Source organism: Plasmodium sp. gorilla clade G2, assembly GCF_900097015.1.
Source record: "Plasmodium sp. gorilla clade G2 genome assembly, chromosome: 5".
Lineage (NCBI taxonomy): Eukaryota > Apicomplexa > Aconoidasida > Haemosporida > Plasmodiidae > Plasmodium > Plasmodium adleri (nom. inval.).
Window position 1 is genome coordinate 897,501 of NC_041697.1, and position 23,941 is coordinate 921,441.

General features: G+C 17.6%; 8 protein-coding genes across 8 annotated transcripts; 4 read left to right on the top strand and 4 right to left on the bottom strand.

The window, feature by feature from the left end:
- Positions 1 to 2,532: 2,532 nt before the first annotated feature.
- On the top strand, positions 2,533 to 5,904 carry PADL01_0523000 (karyopherin beta; the record flags this gene model as incomplete). Its single annotated transcript, XM_028685601.1, has 1 exon — positions 2,533 to 5,904. The coding sequence occupies one exon, from the start codon at positions 2,533 to 2,535 to the stop codon at positions 5,902 to 5,904; it is 3,372 nt and encodes a 1,123-aa protein (XP_028537084.1).
- Positions 5,905 to 7,819: 1,915 nt separating this feature from the next.
- PADL01_0523100 (conserved Plasmodium protein, unknown function) lies at positions 7,820 to 11,606 on the top strand (the record flags this gene model as incomplete). Its single annotated transcript, XM_028685603.1, has 2 exons — positions 7,820 to 11,364; positions 11,501 to 11,606. 2 exons carry the CDS (start codon positions 7,820 to 7,822, stop codon positions 11,604 to 11,606), a joined length of 3,651 nt encoding a protein of 1,216 aa, XP_028537085.1.
- Positions 11,607 to 12,098: 492 nt separating this feature from the next.
- PADL01_0523200 (conserved Plasmodium membrane protein, unknown function) lies at positions 12,099 to 12,814 on the bottom strand (the record flags this gene model as incomplete). Its single annotated transcript, XM_028685604.1, has 3 exons — positions 12,099 to 12,262; positions 12,363 to 12,431; positions 12,583 to 12,814. 3 exons carry the CDS (start codon positions 12,812 to 12,814, stop codon positions 12,099 to 12,101), a joined length of 465 nt encoding a protein of 154 aa, XP_028537086.1.
- A 1,482-nt stretch (positions 12,815 to 14,296) lies between these two features.
- On the bottom strand, positions 14,297 to 15,538 carry PADL01_0523300 (conserved Plasmodium protein, unknown function; the record flags this gene model as incomplete). Its single annotated transcript, XM_028685605.1, has 1 exon — positions 14,297 to 15,538. One exon carries the CDS (start codon positions 15,536 to 15,538, stop codon positions 14,297 to 14,299), a length of 1,242 nt encoding a protein of 413 aa, XP_028537087.1.
- Positions 15,539 to 16,716: 1,178 nt separating this feature from the next.
- On the bottom strand, positions 16,717 to 17,817 carry PADL01_0523400 (cytosolic preribosomal GTP-binding protein, putative; the record flags this gene model as incomplete). Its single annotated transcript, XM_028685606.1, has 1 exon — positions 16,717 to 17,817. One exon carries the CDS (start codon positions 17,815 to 17,817, stop codon positions 16,717 to 16,719), a length of 1,101 nt encoding a protein of 366 aa, XP_028537088.1.
- A 1,653-nt stretch (positions 17,818 to 19,470) lies between these two features.
- PADL01_0523500 (conserved Plasmodium protein, unknown function) lies at positions 19,471 to 19,842 on the top strand (the record flags this gene model as incomplete). The annotated part of the gene is made up of 1 exon (XM_028685607.1): positions 19,471 to 19,842. The coding sequence occupies one exon, from the start codon at positions 19,471 to 19,473 to the stop codon at positions 19,840 to 19,842; it is 372 nt and encodes a 123-aa protein (XP_028537089.1).
- Positions 19,843 to 20,992: 1,150 nt separating this feature from the next.
- Positions 20,993 to 21,766, top strand: PADL01_0523600 (50S ribosomal protein L12, apicoplast, putative; the record flags this gene model as incomplete). The annotated part of the gene is made up of 1 exon (XM_028685608.1): positions 20,993 to 21,766. One exon carries the CDS (start codon positions 20,993 to 20,995, stop codon positions 21,764 to 21,766), a length of 774 nt encoding a protein of 257 aa, XP_028537090.1.
- Positions 21,767 to 22,693: 927 nt separating this feature from the next.
- PADL01_0523700 (mitochondrial import receptor subunit TOM22, putative) lies at positions 22,694 to 23,011 on the bottom strand (the record flags this gene model as incomplete). Its single annotated transcript, XM_028685609.1, has 1 exon — positions 22,694 to 23,011. The coding sequence occupies one exon, from the start codon at positions 23,009 to 23,011 to the stop codon at positions 22,694 to 22,696; it is 318 nt and encodes a 105-aa protein (XP_028537091.1).
- Positions 23,012 to 23,941: the final 930 nt, after the last annotated feature.

Here is a 23,941-nt window from a genome sequence, read left to right on the forward strand (position 1 = left end):
ATTTAAGAATAAAATATTTTATTATATTTATAAAGAAATATATATATTTTGTCCTAATATGAGAAATATAATAATTAAACTTATTTATGTTACATATTATTTATATATATTATATATATATATATATATATATATATTCCTGGAAGTAGGTCAATTTTCTACCTATAATTATTTTTCCTTTTTTTTTTTTTTAAATATTTAATAAATACACTTTAATATATTGTCCATAAATGTATTACAAATGTAAATTAAATATATATATATATATATATATATATATATTATATAAATATAACAAGTTTATGAATGATAAAGAATATATATAATAATATATAAAAATATTTTTATATTATAAATATATACACTTTGATATATATATAATATATATATTAAATTACATACGTACAGAAATATTTATATATGGACTATTATATAATTATAATAATATTATATATTATTTTAAAAATATTCATGCTATTAAAAATAAGAGGATACATTGTACATAAAAAAAAAAAAAAATAAAATAATAAAATATTAATTAAAATATCACATGCTCTTATAAAATATTATAATAATAAGTTGTACTTGAATATATAATATATATATAATTAATATATATATATTTTTATATAAAATATATATAATAAATATATATATAGTATATTATATATAGTATTATGATAAACCCCTTTTTTTCTTTTTTATTCATGAAGAAATAAAAAATAAATATATTACCTATATAATAATATATATAATATATATATATATATGTATGCATTAATAAGTTTATACATTATAATATTATATTTTATTTATGTCAATATAATTTCTTTTTCTTTCTTTTTTTTTTTTTTTTTTTAAGCGCGTATTTATTATTTATATATTATTAGTAGTACTATATTATGTATTTATATATATAATATATTTATTTTATATATAATTATAATAATATAATAAATGACACCGTGTTTTTTAATGATGTATTTTTTATATATAAATAATATTACTTATGTATATGTATAATAAATAAGAGACCCTTTATTTATTTTATTTTTTTTATAATATTATTTTATATATTTATAATTATTATATTTTATTATCCTCTAATCTATTCATATAACAAATATAATAATATCTTTTTTTTTTTTTTTATATATATATTTACAATACACGCTCAAAAGATTATATTTAAATATATATAATGTAAATATTACATATATTAATATTTTATTATCATATTTATTATTTTATATTTTATATTACATAAATAAGTAATATATGAATTCTATTATTTTTTTTTTTTTTAATATATCCCTTCCCCATATATTTTATATATATATATTATATATAATATATATTTAAAAAAAAAAAAAAAAAAAAAAAAGATATAAAAAATATTTTATATATTAATATATAAAATATATTATATATATATTTATAAAAAAAAAAAAAATAAATAATAATATATATTATATTTTCTTATATGTATATAAATTTTTTTTTAATTTTTTTCACAAAATTTTAGCAGGTTTTATATAACGTTTAAAAAAATATAAAAGAAGGGCAAAATAGAAAAAAAAAAAAAAAAAAAAAAAATAAGGAAAAATATAATAATATATATATATAATATATATATAATACTTTTTTAAAATAAGGAGTTGGAATGTTGATCCAAAAACGAAAAATAAAAAAAAAAAATAAGAAAATTAAAATATAAGGAATAATATAATAATATATTAATATTACGTATATATGTTTTTTTATATATTTATATAAAATATTTATGTTTATATATTAATATATATATATATATGTTTGTGATTCATAATTAAAAATAAAAGAAGGAAAAAAATATATATATATATATATATATATATGTATCCATTATTAATTAAAAAGAGGTTAAAAAAAAAAATAATAATAATATTTCATTGAAAAATAAATAAAAAGAGTGCCTATATTTTTATAATATATATAATACTCATAAGATTAATGGATATAATAAGAACTAAAATACGACGGTTCATTATAAATGAAAATATATAGTATATAATATATATATATATATATATATATATATATATAGATATGCATATATATTTTTATAAACGTTTTAGGAAATAAAATTTTGTATTCACTACATAAATATACTATAAATATAAATACATATATATATATATAATAAAACTTGTAAAAATAAAAAAAGAAAAGAAAAGAAAAATTGTTTTAAGGAAATTATTATATATATATATATATATGTATGTATGTATGTATGTATGTATGTATGTATGTATGTATGTATGTATTTTTATTTATTTATATATCCTTTATTATTTAAAATATAAAATTATTTTATTATATATTTAATGCGTTAAAAGGTCCAAACGGATATTATAAATACAAATATTTATATAATATATATAAAGGTACATATATATATATGTATGTCCTAATTAAATATCCTATATAATATATATCTATAACAATTTTTGTGATATAAAAAAAGAAAAAAAAAAAAAAAAAAAAGAACTAATGGATAAAATTGTAGAAGTTATTGAAGGATTAAGCAGCTCTGAGAGTCATATAAGAAATGAATGTGAAAATACGTTAAACTATTATAAAAAGAATGATTTAAATAATACAGTATTATCAATATTGAAATTATTAAAAAGCCATAAAGATAGTCAAGTTCGATTACAATGTGCTATATTAATTAGGAATATATTTCGTGTGTATATAAAATCCACACATGTGGATGGAGAAGAAAAAGAAAAAAATGAGAATTCAGTTGGAAATGCAGAAGAAGAGAATTATTGGGTATTATTACCAGATAATTTAAAAAACATTGTAAAATCTGAATTGATTAGTAATATAGGAACTGAAACAGATAAGATGGTTAGAAGTAATATATGTAATAATATTATAGATTTATCATCAAAATTATTATTACATAATCAATGGCCAGAGTTATTATCAGTAACATTTGAATTTTGTAATTCTAATAACGTTGATGTATTAATAAGTGGATATAAAATTCTAGGTGGTATCTTGAGTTGTATTCCAGATGAATTAGATGGAAAACAAGAAATAATATCTTCTATATGTATGAAAGGTTTAAATTCATCAAATGTACAAGTACGTGGAGAATGTATTAATTTAATATCATGTATTGTTGAAGATAATAGTTCTTCGTTAGTTAAAAGTGTAAATGGTTGTATTCCATTAATATTACAATCATTAAGTTTAATGGCAAAGAATAGTAGTTCAGATATTGCAGTTTTAGAAGAATGTGAGAAAGTACTTCAATCTATTGGTAAAATGATTGATTATAATGCCAAATTTTTTACTAAGCATATAACTAGTTTGTGTGATATATTATTTAGTATATGTATGAAAGATGAAAATGAATTGAATTATGATTTTGATAATAGTTTAAAGTCACTAAGTATTGAAGCTTTAGTTACCATTCCAGAGCGTCGACCAAAGATGGCTTTATCTGTACCCCATTTTGTAGATAAGATTATACATTTATCTATGTTATTTATGCTTGACATAAATAATGATTGTTTTAATGAATGGATGAATTCTATAAAAGAAGGTAAAGATGATAGTCAAGAATTATATGATATAGGTGAAGAATCCTTAGATCGTGTTGGTAAAGCATTTAGTGAATTAGAAGAAGCTGAATTTATTCATATTCTTTTTAATAAAGTATCTGAATTTTTAATGAAAAATACATGGGAACATAAATATGTTGGTATTATGGCTATAGCACAAACTATTGAATATTTACCAGAAGATGAAATTGAAGAACAATTAGAACATGTTATAAAAATGTTGTTACAAATATTAGTTGATCAAGATGTTAGAGTACGTTATGCAGCTTGTCAAGCTATTGGTCAAATCTCTTTAGATCATCAACCATATGTACAGAAAGAATTTTTCTCAGAAATTTTATCTGCATTAATTAATACTATGAATGATGTACATTTAAGAGTTCAATCACATGCAACAGCAGCATTTGTAAATTATGCTGAAGAATTAGATAAAATGGCTTTATTACCATATGCTGATATTATTATAGATATTTTATTACAAAAATTGAATTCTTCAAATTATTTATTAGTACGAGAACAAGCTGTTACTGCTATAGCAGTTATTGCCGGTGTTATTGAAGAAGACTTTTTAAAATATTATTCTACCGTCGTACCTATGATGAAAGATATTATTCAAAAGGCTGTTTCAGAAGAAGAAAGAACATGTAGAGGTAAAGCTATTGAATGTATATCAATTATTGGTTTATCAGTTGGTAAAGAAATTTTTATTGAAGATGCTAAAGAATGTATGAATGCTTTATTACAAATTAGTAGTACAAAAATGGATCCTGATGATACTGTTAAAGAATATATTCAAGAAGCTATTGGTCGTATATGTAGAGCATTAGGTAATGACTTCTATCCATATCTAAGTAGTATAGTACCAACCATATTATCTGTCCTTTCAGTTTTGCCTAAACCATTAACAGATGATGAAGAAGATTTAACTATAACTATGGTATCTAATGGACAATATGTAGGATTGAAAACATCTTTATTAGAAGATCAAGAAAAAGCTTTAGATTTATTAATTATTATTATTGAAGTATTAAAAGAAAATTATAAGGATTACATTCAAGCAACAGCTACAGCTGTATTGCCAATGTTAAATTATGAATTGTCAGATGAAATAAAACAAAAGGCATTAACAGCTGTTAGTGAATTAATTGAATCTGCAAGAATATTATCTGAAAAGACCGATAATGATAAATCCATGTTATTAGCCATATTAACAGCAGCAGCAGAGAAAGTATTAAAAAGTTTATTAGAAACAAAATTAGATGATAATTATGAATATATATTAGATGTGATGATAATTGAATCTCATGGATTATATATGTGTTTACAAAAAGCGGGTTCTAGTGTATTGCCAGAAAATACTTTAAAATTATTTTTTAATCAAATCTTTGCCTTATTACAATATTCAACAGATAGAAGGGTAGTATATAATCAGAAAAAGAATAATGATGACGTAGATGAGGATGAATTATTAATAATAGATAGAGAAGAGGAATTAGAACAGAATTATCGAACTAATTTATTAGATATATTAGGAGTATTAATTAAATATCATCCAACACAATTCTTAAATACATGTTGTGAATTATGTATTGGATTTATTAATAATTATATGAATTCTCCAAATTCAGAAGATGTAGCATTAGCATTATATGTATGTGATGATTTATTAGAATTTTTACAAGAAAAGAGTATAAATTTATGGGACTTTTTCATGAACCCATTATTATTAAATATTAATCATGCAGATGACAAAGTAAAACAAGCAGCATGTTATGGTGTTATACAAGCAACAAAAATTGAAGCATTTGGAAAGTATGCAAATATAGCAGTAGAATATTTATTAAAATTAATACATGAAAATACATCAAATAAAAAACCAAAAGAACATATCTCAGCTATTGATAATGCTGTAGCAGCCTTAGGTGATGTTGTTTTAATGCATACATCAAAATTTAATAATGCAGAAGATCTAATAAAAGTATGGTTAAATCATTTACCAATAAAAGAAGATGATGCAGAAGGTAGAAGAGTACATAAAAATCTTATAGATCTAGTTTCACAAAATCATCCTCTTTTATTTGGAAAAGATAATTCTAATACATCTAAAATTATTGAAATATTCTTAACAATATATGAAACTGATTTTTCAGATAGTGACTGTAACAAAAAAATATCTACACTCATCAATTCATTGGATAAATCATATCTAAATAATTTAGCTTCTTCAACTTTGTCACATAAGCAAGCCAAAAAATTGAACAACATTTTGAATCCAAACAGAAAATAATAAAATATTTTACACAGAAAAAAAAAAAAAAAAAAAAAAAAAAAAAAAAAAATATAAATATTTCATATATATAAATATTATTTTTATTTGTAAAAAGAAAAAAAAAAAAATTTATTATTATTATATACAACAAAAAAAAAAAAAAGGATAAAAATAATATAAAGAAAAATATTTATTGTTACAAAATGGGTAAATGTTTATATATATATATATATATATATATATATTTATATTTATATATTTATTCATGTGTTTTAAAAGAACAAATTTATTTTTATTTATGATATATATGTGAATATTTAAAAAAAAATAGTAATATTAAGAAGAAAAAATATCTAAGCTATATATTATATATAATTTTTATTTTATATGCATTTTTTTTTTTTTTTTTTTTTTTTTTTTTTATATATATTTTTCATATTTTTATAAATTGTACGTATATTATATATATATATATATATATATATATATATGTGTATATTTATTTATTTTTTTTATTTTTTCTTTTTCTATATATCAAATAGATATTATTGCATACTACACACGTACTAATTTAAACAAGTAGTTATGACCCCTATATACATATGTACATACATAATATATATATATAATTATATATATATATATTATATACATTATGTAATATTTAAAAATTAACACAGACCTTTATTATTCTATATATATTTATATTTATATATTATTTTAATTTTGTGAAATTTAAAAAATATATATTTATATATATATTTTATTTTTTTTCTGCATTATATATTATAATTTAAATAATTATAAATAATTTTATAAAACTCATTTTTAATTAATATAAATTTTTTAATTATAATTATGTGTTTTAAAATAATATATATATATATATATATATATATATATTATATATATGAACAAAATAAAACTCATGAAATAAAATACTAATAAATAAATTATATCTTGAAATATAACATTTAATAAAAAAATATAAAAGTGTAAAAAAACATTAAAAACAGTTGTTAAATAAGAATATATCTTTTTAATACATTATTTTGTATAAGGTTTTATATAATATTATTGATAATTAAAATTAAAAAAATATAAACAAATAAATAAATATATTATATATATATATATATATATATATTTATATTTATGTTACTATATCACTCTTTATAATTTTTGATATCGTATTATTTTTCATTTATAATAAAAAGGTTTTATGTATATTACTACTATAAAATATATCATATTTAAAAATAAATAAACACATATAATATATATATATTTGATGATTTATGAAACTTATATAATTGTTTTATATATTAACTCATATGTAATATTTTAAAATAATCAAAAATTTTTCCTAACAAAAAAAAACACAATAGTTCTATAATGATGAGCTGAAAATTTAAGGGTCTTAATTTAAATAATTATTTATTTTGTACATATTAATACGAGTAAATTTATAAAAGGGCATTTGATAATAATGGCCTGCAATCACAATATTATAAATAATTATATATAAACATATATTTAAAAAAAAATATATATTAAATAAAAATATATACTAAATTATATATTTTTATATGCATATATTATATATATATTTTTTTCTCTTAAATATAACAACGTTGTTGTAATGCCACTTGTTATAATAAAATTTTATTCGGACTCTATTTTTTTATAAACTTATAACTAGATCCATTCATAGAAAAAAAAAAAAATATATATTTTAAAATATATGTATCTTTTTAGGTATTATATTATGCATATAATATATATATATATATATATATTTTTGACATTTTAAAGAGAATATAAAATAAATATATTAAATATATATATATATATTTATTTATTTATATTTATATGTTTTATTTATATATCCTTTATTTTTGATAAAAAATGAAAGGTTCTGAATAGAATACCAATGATAACAAGAAAAAGAAAAGTAAAACTAAATAATAATAATATATCGTCATATATAAATAATGAAGAGAATACTTATTCAAAGAGGACGAAGAAGTTAAATCAAAATGAATATCGAAATAGTAGTATATATGATGTAAATTATAATAAATGTTATAATGATGAAAATTATTATACAGATAAAAATATTTCCAATGATATACACAAAAGTTCTGATCATGATTCAGAATTATCTTGTCACGATGATGATGATGATGATTATGTTTATGGAAGAGCAAGTGATGCTTCTTCAAGTTATTATAAAAAAAGAAAAAACAAAAAACAAAAAAAAACAAATAAAACAAATAAATCAAATAAAACAAATAAAACAAATAATAGGAAAAAAACAGAGATAAATAAAAAAGTGAAAAGTGAAAAAGAAAAAGATAGTAATGATGAACATATTACCAAAAAAAATGACGAGGAAAAAATAACACGAAAAAAAAAATCTGCAAAAAAAAATTCAATTGTAGAAAAAATACATAATTTTATTTATCAAAAAAAAGAATATTTTTATTTAGACCTTTTCGAATATCTAAACATAAAAACAGAAACGGATGAACAAAATTTGAATGATCGCTTTAGCTATTTTGTTATATCCGAATTTATATCTATAATGAGACAATCCAGAGGAGGACGAGAAAATATAAATCAAGATCAAGTGGAAAATCAAAATATACATAGTCATATAAATATCGATGACAATATTGATTGTCAAAACGTAAATGACGAATTGAATAATGTTAATGAAAATTCAGAAATGAAAAAAGAAATAGAATCTGATATATCTTGCACGGAAGCACCCAGTCATGTCTCTAAAAATAAAATATTTAATATAAAAGAAAATATAGATTTAAAATGTATTTTAAATCATGATAATACAAACTGGAGAAATATATTTTTCCTTGAGGATATACAAATTCATTTAAATAATAAAAAGATTAAAGTCTCACCTTTTTCAAGTGAAAGAATTGTTGATAATATTCAGAAAAGTTATTTATTAAAAAAAAACAAAAAAAAAAGTAATTCTCATATAAAACAAAAGGTAAAGCATGAAAATCATGACTTTTATAATTATTTACAAAAAATAAAAATATATTTAAATAATCAAGAAGAAAGAAGAAAAGAGGCGGAAAAAAATAATAGTTTTTATATGGAAACTAATGTAGATATGATTGAAGAAAATAATATTTTACATCCTGATATGATAACGTTTTTATATTTTTTATTAATTTGTAATAATTTATGTAATGATATAAAAGAAAATACAAATGACGAAGAAAATAAATATATAAATAAAAATATTAGTGTAGAAAAAAATAAATATATAAATAAAAATATTAGTGAAAAAGAATTATTTAACATAGAAAATTTATTGAATAACCTAGAAGCATATTTATCAAAAGATTTATCATCAGAAAATATTTTTTTAAGTTTATGTTGTCCTATAAATTATATGGACTTTAGTGATAGTATAAATATGGTTACATATTTATCCCTTTTTTTGAATGAAAAAAATGTAATGAAAAAAAATATATCTAATAAAGATACCTACGACATAAATGTATGTTATAATAATAAAAAAAATATTTTTGAAGATGATGTTATATGTGATGATAAAAACACATTAACAAATAATCATAATAATAATAATAAAAATAATATGGGTAATATAAAAAATGAGGTTACAAATTCTATATACCAAAATAATGATAATATATATAATAAAAAAAAAGGAAATTCTATTTATAACTTAATAAATGATATGATGATGAAATGTTCCGAAATTTTTGAAGGGAATATTTTAAGTATTAGTATTTATAGTTATTTAAATAGTGGTGCTTATTATAATTCTGATAAGCCAGGACGAAATTTTATTGTCTTTTATTTTTTATCAAAATATTTATGTAAACCAATATTCATTGACATGATTGAACATACTTATATGTGTAAAAAAATGGAATGGATAAAATTTGATTCTTTAAATGAAGGGAAAAAAAAAGAATATATTTATTTGTTATTATGTTTATTAGGTAATAAAATAAAAATTTTTGCCATATCAAAATATCATTTTTTTGTGAATATTTATATGTCTTTAAAAAATCAGAGAAAAAAAGATTGCTATAGTAATATATATTCATATATAAAAAAAGAGAAAGGAAGAAAAACAAAAAGAAATCCAAAAAAAGAAAAAATTAAAAACATATTTACATATACAAGTAGTGAATATATTAACGATTTTTCATATACCATTTGTATTAAGGATCAGAAAAGATATTTAAAAATAGCTCTTTGTTTTAATAACTTCAAAATTAAAATTATAGATATTATATTAAATATTGTTAATAAAGATGAACATAAAATTAACACCTTTATTGAAAAAAGTAAAACAATCAATATTTCTCTACAATATGGAGAACAGTACGACAAATTTTTATTTCTTAATAATAATGAAGTTAACATAAATGAGAATATGAAATATATGGAAGAAAATAATAAACAAAATGATGATCTAATAGATAAGTACTCATGGAATAAGGAAATGAAGAAAAAAGAAAATTTTTTTCTAAAAAGTTGTAGCAGTGATAATGAAAATAAAGATGATAAAAATGGTGATGATATTAATTATGATGATAATAATAATTATGATGATGATATTAATTATAATGATGATATTAATTATAATGATAATATTAATTATGATGATGATATTAATTATGATGATGTAAATTGTCAAAATAATAACAATAATAATATTTATATTTCTGATAAAGATCACACTCATGGGGAAACACATAATGATATAACCTATGGTATAAAAAAAAATATATATAATATATCAAATAATATTTACTCATCAAAAATTAATAAAATAAATATAAGAGAAGAAGTTATATGCCTACAACATGGTGTGTTATCCTTATGCTCATTTTATCCATGTATTAATTCCTATCTTTTATGCCTATGTTCTAAAGATGGAAATATCGTAATAATAGATATAAGAAATAGTAAGGAGCTGTTTTATTTTAAAAGAAAAACAGAAACGTGTTCTCATTTAAAGTGGTATAGAAATAGTTGTATTAGTTTCGGTCAAGATAAAGGATCTATAATTAATCTTTTTGAAAATAAATATATTTTAAATATTGATAAATCCTTTTTTAATATAGTAGATAATAGTTGTTTAAATAGTGTTTTAATTGGAAATCATATGTACTTATATCTATATGATGATAACACTATATTAAAGGGGAAAATAAAAGAAAATTCTTCAAAAAATAAATATAATGAATTTTTATTATGGACAACAAAAAATGTAGATCTTGATCCAAGCATATTATTAGAAATTAGTTGTATGCAGACAGAAGATATATATTCAGTTTCCATGATATTATTATATGAATATTTGAGAGGATTACAAAATGTGTTAACTGATGGTATAAAAATTGTAAGATCAAAAAAGTGGGACCAAGAAAGCACCGGGAAAAATAGAGCACTCACACCAAAAAGGTTAGTTATTAGTAAAATGATAATATGTAATATATATTAATAAGAATAATGATTTTAAAAATATTAAAAAATGTGTATAATATGTATAAGTATATGTTTATATATATATATGTATTTTTTTTTTTTTTTTTTTTAGCATATCATATGCTTCATTTGATAAAAATTATATAATAGCTTATGGAACATCATGCGGATTAATACATATTTTTTCTCAAGAAAAAGAGCAAGATAATAATGTGTGAACTGTTGATTTTTTAAAAAGGTTTCTATATGCTTCCACAAAAAAATATTTTAATAAATAATCAGATAAATATAAATATATATATATTTATATATTTATGTGTATTTTTTTTTTTTTTTTTTTTTTTTTTTAATGATTATGAAACATATATAATATTCCATCTAATTTTATAAATAATATATTACACCTTTATATATATTTTTATAAAATAAAAAATTTATTGTGTTTGTATATAACAATATAAGTATCATTTGTACAATATATGATAGTAGACATAAAACAAAATAAAATAAAATAAAAATATCTTTAATTGATAACACTTTTAATTATATATATATATATATATATATAACTTTAATTAAAGGAAAAAAATTAAAAATATAAAGATATGGGGGTAATATAAATATATATGTATAATATATTTCTTATATATATATATATATATATATATAATGATTGTCCTTTAAAAAAAAAAAAAATTTTTGGCTATAACTCAAACCTCTACTTTCATCGTCCCAGTTTCTTTTCTTTCATTTCGTGAAATGGTAAAAGATAAATTTTGATATGATTCAATACATAAAGAAAACATATAAAGAAAGAGGAACACACAAAAATATACGGAAAAGCGTAACTTTGATGACTCCTCATTGGCATATTCTATAAATATTGTAGAAATAAATAAAATATATATATATATATATATGTGTGATGTATAGGTATTTATTTTATTGTTTTTTTTTTTTTTTTTTCATTTTACCTGAACAAATAAAGACCTGGTTTATAAAATAAAACATGGAACAAGTTATCAAGAAACAACCTAACAATCCTGGGAAGAAGAAATAAAAAATAAAGTGCAAAAATTAATACACATATGTATATATATATATGATGATAATAAAATTGATGAAGAGATATAAATAATGATTACATATAATTTTCATCTTTTCCTTATGGTGGTTATATTTTATATTTATTACCTTTGAAACTATTTGCTATACTATTTTTTGAAGGGCTAAATATATTGAGAAACATAAAGGATAAACTTAATATGAAAAATGTAGAAAATGGTATATAAGAATTATCCATGATATATTTGTGATCATTATATTTAGGAATATAATTTTCATAAAACTGAGAAGATTCATATAAAACTAAAATGACCCCTCCTACAGAGGCTACAAGTTTATTTACAAAATGACAGAATTTCATCCTTAAAAATCTAAAAAGAAAAAAAAAATATATATTTTCATAATCTCATATTATATTATATTAATCTATATAATATATAGGTACATATTTATGGTGTCTTTTAAAATATCATAATTATATATATATATATATATATATATATGTATGTATGTATGTATGTATGTATGGGTATAATTTTTTTTATTCATTTCTTTGTAAAACCTTTATGTTATAAAAGTGTTATATTTTATTTTTTGCTTTTTAACTATACTGATAATTATTATATTAATGCTTTTTAACATGCATTTCTTAATAAAAATTATAGAAAATTTTATGTATATATATATATATCATTGAATTATGTATATAATATTTCAATTTAAAAAAAAAAAAAAATATATATATATATCCATATATATTTAATTTAATATACAAAATTCTACTTTCTAATTTATTCTATTAATTTTTTTTTTTTTTTTTTTTTTTTTTTTTTTTTCTTTTTTATAATATTATCCACAAAGCATGTAACACACCACATTTAAGACATAAGGGGAAAATAAAATAAAAAAAAAAAATAAAATAAATAAATGAATATATTAATATATAATATATGGTAATATAAAAGATATAATTAAAAATAAAATTAATAAATGTATAAGGATATGTAAAAATAGATTTGCATTTATTTACTTCAAAACGTTAAGAATTATTCAACGATAACTCGGAGTACTATAAATAAGAGAAGTCAAAAATAAAACAAGCACAAGACGATTTAGAATAAATTATACTTGTGCATGTTTAAAATAATATAAAATAAGTATGCTGAAAAACAAAATTGTTATATACATTTATTATCTTTTTATTTACTAATCGTCTAAATGAAAATATATATATATATATGTTCTTATTATATTATAGTTATTATGTCCCATTTGTGCATTTAATAATATTGAAAAATATGTAGATTGCTTAAAAATTCGAAAACGAAAAAAAAATATAAAATAAATAATACATAGTGTGTAAAGTTTAATTTAATATTTAGTATTTGAATAAAGTCTATTACATAAATGCATTTTATTTTTTATAATTAAAAAAAAAAAAAAAAAAAAAAAAAGAAGATTTGTATATTTACAAATTCATACATATATCTGACAATAATATTAGGCACATAAAAATATATATATATATATATTTTTTATGTAAAAAGGAAATACTGTGTGATGAATATATTTATGTGGAGAAAATTTTATTCAACAATAATACATATAATATTATATATCGATTGAATTATATTTTGTAGTATTTATACTGATTTATTATTTTATTTTTTGATTATTTTTTTTAAAAATTTGATTTCTCCCAATATTCTTATAATGAGAAAATACATAAAAAGTTAATAAGTTTTAAAAATAACAAAAAAATAAAATTAATTATGAAAAAAAATAAAAATAAAATGATTATATATGAATAAAATATTATACATATATATTATATATATATATATTATTCTTCGATGTCACAAAAATATTGCTGTAATTCAAGTATTAAATCTTCAGCTTTTTTTCTTCTTACAGTATCATTATTACAATTTGTATTTTCAATTTTAACTTGTTTTATTTTTTCTACAATTTTGTTAAAATTTTGCATAAACAAATCTTCCTTCTCATCTTTTGATTTTTTTTTTTCTTCTTCATTTTTTAATTCAATTTGATCTTTTTTTGGTATATTTTGAGAATTTTCTTTATCTTCTGTCATTTTATCTTCTTCTTCTTTTTTGTCATTATTCTTTGTTTTATCTTCTTCTTTTTTGTCATTATTCTTTGTTTTATCTTCTTCTTTTTTGTCATTATTCTTTGTTTTATCTTCTTCTTCTTTTTCCTTTTGTTCATTATCCTTTGTTTTATCATCTGTCTTTTCATCTTTGTTTTGTGTATTTTTTTCTAAATTCTCATGCATGATTATATTTGCCTTTTTCATTTGCAAGCCTTTCCACATATGACAGTGTAATGCTTCAACTAAGCGTTCATCATCCTCATAAAATTCTTCATATTTATCGTTGATAAGGTTTTTATTTTTATATTTATTTGTTTTATCATTTATATCAGTCTTATTTATATTTTCTTCTTGTTGATCCGGAAGTTCTTGTTTAATATGTGTTAAATTATAATTTATATATAAAGCTTCAATAAAATATTCACTAAAAAAATAAAGAATGTCTGTATTTTTTTCTTCTTGAAATGACAATGGAAATATTGCAATTTTAATACCGATATCTTTATATAAATTTGAAAAATCAAAGTTTGTATTTCTTATCATATTCCCATTTTTTTCATCTTTTATATATTCCATACAATCATCATTATTATAGCTTCTAAAAGGATTATGATTAATAATATTTTTTTCTTTTATATTAAAATCGTCAAATAAAAATATTATACTTTCATATAGTATATTATCTATATGTATTTCTTTTTCGACATTTAATATTTTGTTATAAATACATGACGAAAGGATAACGTCTGCACTATAATATTTATTTACAATTTTTATTTTGCTAATATTTTGAAAAATATAATTCCCTTCATTTTTTTCATTCCTTTTATTATCATTGTAAGTAATTTTATACTTATCACTATTAACATAATCTTCTAACACTTCAAATTTATTTTTTATGTATGCTATAAAATTTTCTACATTCTTTTCATTATAAGATAAAACAACGATATGCGGAAGTTCTTCATGCATCATAAGAAAATTTACAAAAAATAAACAAAAAAATAAACAAATAAATAAATAAATATATATATATATATATATATATATATATATATATATATATATATATAATGTTATGTTCCTTTGGATGACTTATGATTTAATATACATAAGGTTCTTATGTCGAAAGGAAAAAAAATTTATAAATTTTTAAGGAATTGAAAAGCATATATAAATATATATAATAGATTTATATTTATACAAAGTGGTAATTATTTAATTAGTTATTTATTGATTTTTTTCTTTTTTCTTTTTTTATTTTATAAACCTTAAAAAAAAGAACATGTTATATATTTATATATTATTATGTATATATTTATTATTATTTACTTTTTACTTCCAAGTAGGATATTTAAAATCATTTATTTTGGATTTACTCTAATATATATATATGAAGTAGATATTATATCATCATTTTTTTAGAATTAAAATATTGGAATATATTAAAATACAATATATATATATATATATATATATATATTTATATTTATCATATGTGGTGAATAATAATTATATATTTTTTTATATTTCTCTTTTTTCTTATAAAAATAATTAATACCATAAAATGTGATATATATATATTTATATATATATAATTTTTATCTTTCTTTTAATTTTCCTCTTGATATATAAATCAAATAAAAAACTTTTAAAATTGAATGTTTCGAGTTTTATGTAACTTAAAAATTGTACACATAAAATGGAGAAGATAAAAAAAAGTATAATTTGATATAATAATTAAATTATGAATAAAACATAAAGTGAATAATTAAATATGAAATATATATATTTTTATATTAAATAATGAAACCTTAAAAAAAAAAAAAAAAAAAAAAAAAAAAAAAAAAAAATACATATATATATATATATATATATATATAATATAATCATCAAACATTAGATCAAATGAAAAAAAAAAAAAAAAAAAATTTTCTTTCATTTGTGACAAAATTAAAAATATAAAAAAAAAAATATGTATATTCATATGGTAATATATATATATATATGAACAGTATTTACGACTGCCCCTTCTATATTTATTACGATATAGAAAATTTAATATATATAAAATAAACACATACATACATACATATATATATATATATATATATATATATATTTTATATGTTTTTATTTAATGTGATCCTTTATTTTTTGACCAACTGAACTACATCCTCATCATTCAACTCGTGGTCCTTTCCGACTTTTTGAGGATTATGCTTAACCGATTTCCCCCATACGAGGGCATATTTTAATTGTTGTACTAACGATCTGTGTATTTTTTTACAGAAATGTTCAACTTTACATTTTTCTTTTTTCAAAATAACAGGAGATTCATAATCTGGTATTTGTCCTTTAGGTTTTGTATATATACGAACTAAATCTAAATAATTCCATATAGCTTCTAAGAGTCCATCTAAATTCCATTCTAGATGTGCTGAAATAGGAACATTATGAGGTAGTTTGGTTACAAGATTTAATTCTTCCATTGTTATTTGATCTACTTTATTTAATACATAAATACAAGGTACATATAAACGATTTCCTTCTATAACATCAATAATATCATCAACAGTTGCTTCACATCTTATAGAAATATTTGCATTTATAATTCTATATTCATGACAAATAGATTTAATCATTTCTTCATCTAAATTATTTAATGGTACCGTGTGTGTTATATTAATACCACCTTTATCTTTTTTTTGAAAAATAATATTTGGTGGTTTCTTATTTAATCTTATACCAAAACCTTCTAATTCTTTTTCTATAATTTTTTTATATGTTAATGGTTTTAAGACATCTAAAACGATTAAAATTAAAGAACAACTTTTGGCTACTGCAATAACTTGTTTACCTCTTCCCTTTCCATCTTTTGCTCCTTCAATAATACCAGGAAGATCTAATAATTGCATTTTAGCTCCTTTATATTTAAATATACCAGGTACACAAGTTAAAGTTGTAAATTCATATGACGCTACTTCAGAAAATGTGCCTGTTAATTTATTTAATAATGTAGACTTCCCTACTGATGGAAATCCAACCAAACCAATTCTTGCATCTCCTGTTTTTGAGACATCAAATCCTTCACCTTCTCCTCCTCCTCCTTTTGTACCTCCTTCAATTAATTGAGCTTTTAGTTTTGATAATTTTGCTTTTAATAACCCTAAGTGATAGTTCGTGGCTTTGTTCTTTTGGGTTTTGGCCATTTCGGCTTCAATATCGGCAATTTTTTGTAATATCGACATTTTTAAATAAAAATTAAAAAATAAAAAAATAAAAAATAAAATATAAAAAAAAAAATTGGATGATCCAAAAAAATATAAATAAATAAATAAATATATAAAAATATATATATATATATATATATATATATATATATATATGTTTGTTTATATTATTTTTCCTTTTTGTATATTTTTTTGATAATATAAAAATTTTTATACTTAGGACATTTTTGTCTGATATATATTATATATATATATATATATATATTTTTATTTTTCCAAATATATATTATATATATGTAACACCCCTTTTGTATAATATATATATTTATATACAAAATAATGATATTCCTTTTTCTTATTTACAGTATGATATTTTATTTCAATATTGTGAAGCTCATATATTTTATAAAAAATTAATACGTTTTAAATATATTCTTCTACTCAATTATATACCTCAATGATATCTATATTTTTTACATGGGCAACTATTTCTTCTTTTTTTTTTTTTTTTTTTACTTGTAAATATTATGTTTTATCTTGTAATACTTATTTTTTATAAAAAAAAATTCTTATATTCTTAATAAATAAATGCAAATATTATTAAGTACACAACATCGCCAAAAGGATAAATAATTACAGAAAAAAATTTGTTTGATATATATATATATTCGTCCTTTTGACTTTTCTTATTATAAATGATAAAAAAAAAAAAAAAGAAAAAAAATTACACAATTTTAATTATAAATCTATATATATATAAATATAAAAATATATATATTTTTCATGATAAAATAATTATAATATATAATGTATATATATATATTTTTTTTTTATATTTATATTTATTTAATAATTAAAAAAAATATATAAATTACATACCTATAAAAAAAAAAAAAATAATATTAACAATTTATATAAAATAATATATATATAATAATATATATATTAATAATATATATGCATATTATAAAATATTAAATTATATATATTATATTATAAATAATTATATATTATAATATATTATACATATGCTCTTTTTCATGATATTATTTTTTACGCCAAACAAAAATAAATAAATAAATATATATATATATATATATATATATATATATATATATAATGTATACGAAAGGTTCAAGGAGAATATATTATATAAAAAAAAAAAAAAAAAAAAAAAAAAAAGGAAATATAAATCAAAATTAGAAGTTATAAAAAGTTCGGTATTTATATAACTATATTATAAATATATATAATATATATATTTTTTTTTTTTAAATGAGAGTAATAGAAGAATAATATATAGTTGTGATAACGATTTTTTCAAAGTATGAAATAAAAATATTAATATATATATATATAATATATATTATAAACCGATTTGAATTTATAATAATGAATTGAAGAATTTACTTTTATATTTTTATGAAACATATTTTTAAAATGACAAGAACGGTATCTTATATGAAAATATGTATGTAACCAAAAAAGGAATATAAAAACAAAAAAAAAAAAAAAAAAAAAAAAAAAAAAAAAAAAGAGGTTTTGTCATATTTTATTCTTTTTGTGTTGTATTCTTTGTATATTAATTTAAAAAATATATATATATATATATATATATATATATATATATTTATATATATAATATTTTGAAAATATTAAAGTTTGGAAGTTATGGAAGAACTATATGATAAGTATGATTTAAGAAATGATAATATTTCTTTACTTGAATTATCATCTGAAGAAGATTTAAAAGTAAATATAATAAATAATAATAAGAATTTAGTTGAGTATTATAATAATATATTAAAAAATAAACAAACATTAACAAATGTTACATATTTTAATATGGACATAACAGATGATATTGTCGAAATGAATAATGCATTTTCTGATCCTCTCAAAATAAATGAAGAAAATGATGATAATGTTGAATATAAAATTAATCAATTTTTATCCTTATATAACAAACCATCATCAGGAACTAATATTTTATATGATAATGTAAATATAAACGTACAGTGTGAACAATATGAGGAAAATTAACTGTTGGACAAAAAAAAAAAAAAAAAAAAAAAAAAAAAAAAAAAAATTATTATTTTACTTTTTAATATAAAGATAATATAAATTATCTTGTTACATTTGTTATTTAAATTTAATTTTTTTAGGATGTCCATTTATTTATATTACAAAAAAGGCACACACATAAATATATACACATATTATATATATATATATATATATATATATATATATGTAAAGGTTTATTTCTTATTTAATTTATTGTTTTGTATAATATATTATAACTTTTATGTATTTTTTTTTTTTTTTAATTATTATTTACAATATGGCTTAATCCATATATGTCTGAGTAATCTTATTGTTTATATGTGTTATTACTTTATAATGGTAATAAATTTGTCAAATGTTAAGATATTAATATAAATAAATATATATATTATTTTATTTTTATTATTAGCATATTGTTATTTTAATTTTAATTTTAATTTTTTTTTTTTTTTTTTTTTTTTTTTTTTTTTGTATTTTTTTTTTAATACATATATTATATGTGTATATATGTATATATTTTTTATGTACATATTAAAAAAAAATAATAATAAACTTATGAAAATTAAACATTATGAATATTTTAATTTGAACCTTTCTAATTATAAATATATGGTAATATATTAAATTTTTATGTATGTATTAAATAATGTGTTACATTTTTACAAGGATAATATAATAAAAAGAATTTTTTTTATTTTTTTCTTGACATATATATATATATATATATATATATATACTATTCGTATGATAAATTCCTGTACATATTTTTTTCCCCCTTTCTCTTAATTAATAAGGAAATAAATATATTGATAAGTTAAAAAAATAAAAACATATATCAAGTATTTATATAACAAAATATATATTATACATATATAATATATATATATATATTTATATATATATACACTTTTTCCTTTTTTTTTTATATTTCCATACAAGAACAAAAGAGAACATTTTAATTTTATTTTTTAATATTTTATAAAAATATATATTTAGAAAAAAAAAAAAAAAAAAAGTAAATATATAATTATATATATATATATATATAATATATATATGTAATATAATAATATTTATATATAATCCTGTTCGAAATGAATAAAAAAAACAATGCCTAATTTCAAGAATGAAAAGTGTAGGAAGTAAAGTTACTAAATTGATAGGAAAGATATTATTTAAAAAGGAAAAGAAAGATAGAAGAAGAAAAAATAATAAGACGACCGATTCTTCGTTATTTGTTATAATAAAAAAAAGAAGTTGTTTATTGTTATATATTATTTTATCAATACTATATATAACATATTGTATGGAATGTATTGTATGTGTGAAAATATCAAAGAATGACAACTGGATAAATAGAAATAAATTTTTTTTCCTTGAAAATAAAATAAATAATGATCATTATGGTAAGAAAAGCTTTATAAATAATAAAAGAAAACATATTTCAAAAAAAGATAATGTTATAAATAATCATAAAAATTTTAAATTAAAAAGTTCAAAGGTTGATGAAATAATAGAAAGTTTAAAAAATTTAACATTACTAGAAGCTAGTGAATTAGTAAAAAAAATTGAAATAACATTTTCTGTTGATACAAAACAAAATTTAAATGCATCCAGTTCAAGTGGACAAGAAAATAAACAAAATGAAGCTGATGGAAAAGATAATGAAGAAGATGAAGAAAATAAAGTATATGATTTAATACTAGAAAATATAGAACCTAATAAAAAAATACCTATCATAAAAATTGTTAAAGAAATAAAAAAAGATCTAAATTTAAAACAAGCAAAAGATTTAGTTGATAATTTACCACAAACACTTTTTGAAAAAGTTAACAAAGAAACGGCAGATAAGTGGAAAACAAAATTGACAGAAGCGGGGGGGATAGTTAAATTGAAATGATGATTTTTAAAGGGACTTGTATATTATATATATATATATATATATTATTATTATTATTATGATTTTCTTTTCTTTATTTTATTTTATTTTATTTGTTTTTTTTTTTTTTTTTTTGTTATTTTGAACCAATAAATTATATATTTATTCATCAATTATTCGATATATATTGTATATATGTACCTATTATATACACACATATATATTTATATTTTCATATACTTTTTATTTATTATCTTCAAGGAGGTTATATCTTTTTTCAGTAACCTTGAAATATATATTATATAGACAAATAATATATATGAATGTTTTCTTTTTCGTTTAATTATTATTTTATTTATATTTTTTTATGTTTTATATAACAAGTTTTATTGTTTTATTGTTTTTCTTTTTTTTTTTTTTTTTTTTTCTTAAATAAATAATAACTTTTCAAAAGTAAATAACAATTTTTATATATTATGTAAATTTAAAAAAAAAATTGAACACATAAATATATTATATATATATGTGAATATTATAAATTTTAAAGTGTAAGACAAAAACTGGGCATATAAAAAAAAAAAAAAAATATAATAATATATATATAAATATATGGTATATATATTTTAATAATGAAGATATATTTTTTTAAATTTATCGAGGAGCATATAAATTATAATATGAGGTGACAAAATTTTTATATAATAAACAATAGAAAAAAAAAAAAAAAAAAATATATTATATATTAATAAATAAATAAATAAATATATATATATATATATATATATATATATACATACATTTGTGTCACTATATTTTATTATATAGATAATTCAAAAAAAAGAATATTTATAATATGTGCATATATATATATATATATATATATATATATATATTACATGTCTGTTTCTCCCCTTACATATATTTTATATTTTTTATAATTTAATTTGTTCAGTTTAATTGTGGAACGTTGGCTGCCTGTTGAGCTTGAAAGAACTGAGCTTGCATTTCAAATAATTGACATTCTTTCTCATATTGAAAAGCTATAGGTGTTACTAATACAACAACTGAAACACCTGCTATCCATACAACCCATGATGTTGTTTTTATACTCTTTTTAAGAAAATTATTTATTCTATTCTTTGCTACTCTTAATTTATTTCTCATACGAATTGCATCTTTATGTGCTAATTGAAAAATTGGCTTGTTTGATATTAGCAAACGATTTTCTTCATTTATTGTAATAATTTTTGATAGTGCTGTTCCCATTATTTCTTCAGATAAAATTTAAATATAAAAAAATAAAAATAAATAAATAAATATAAATATATATATATATATATATATATATATATATATATATATATATATATCAGTGTATACTTTTAAAAAAAGTATATTTAACGAACTAAAAATATTTATAATTTCAACGTCATAAGATATCTATTCAAAGAAAAAAAAAATTAAAGAACAAAAAAATTAATAAATGATAAAAAAAAAAAAAAAAAATATACATATATATATATATATATATATATATTTTAATTTATTATATATAAATATATTAATGTAAATGATAAAATTTTAAAAATTCACTCCCTGGGGATGTTACATAATATATATATATATGTTATATTTTTTTTCCGCCTTTAAATAATATCTTAATTTAAAAAAAAAAAAAAAAAAAAAAAAAAGATAAAATACTTTTTACGCATATAAAGGTAACATTATATTCCATAGGTATAATTAACTATATGAATTAAAAAAAATATATATTATATATATATAATTATTTTTATTTTTATATTTAAAAAAAATTATATAATATATACATAATATTTTCCTTCTTATATTACCACATTTACTGTATATTAAATATATATTTTCTCAATAATAAATGGGAGCCCTTAATTCTCATTTTATGTGTATAAAAAAATAATATGAGTAAAAATAAAAATTTATATGCATAAATATATATATATATATATATATATATATATAATAAAATAACAACATATAGTTAATTCATATATATAAATATATTTTTTTGAAAATATTGTAAGATATAGAAATATAAAATGAACCATTTGTATAATGAATAAAAAAAAAAAAAAAAAGCCTACATCCTTAATGTTGATAATTTATATATATTAAGAAATAATGTAAAACTATAGGAGTTATATTATGTATGAAAAGATT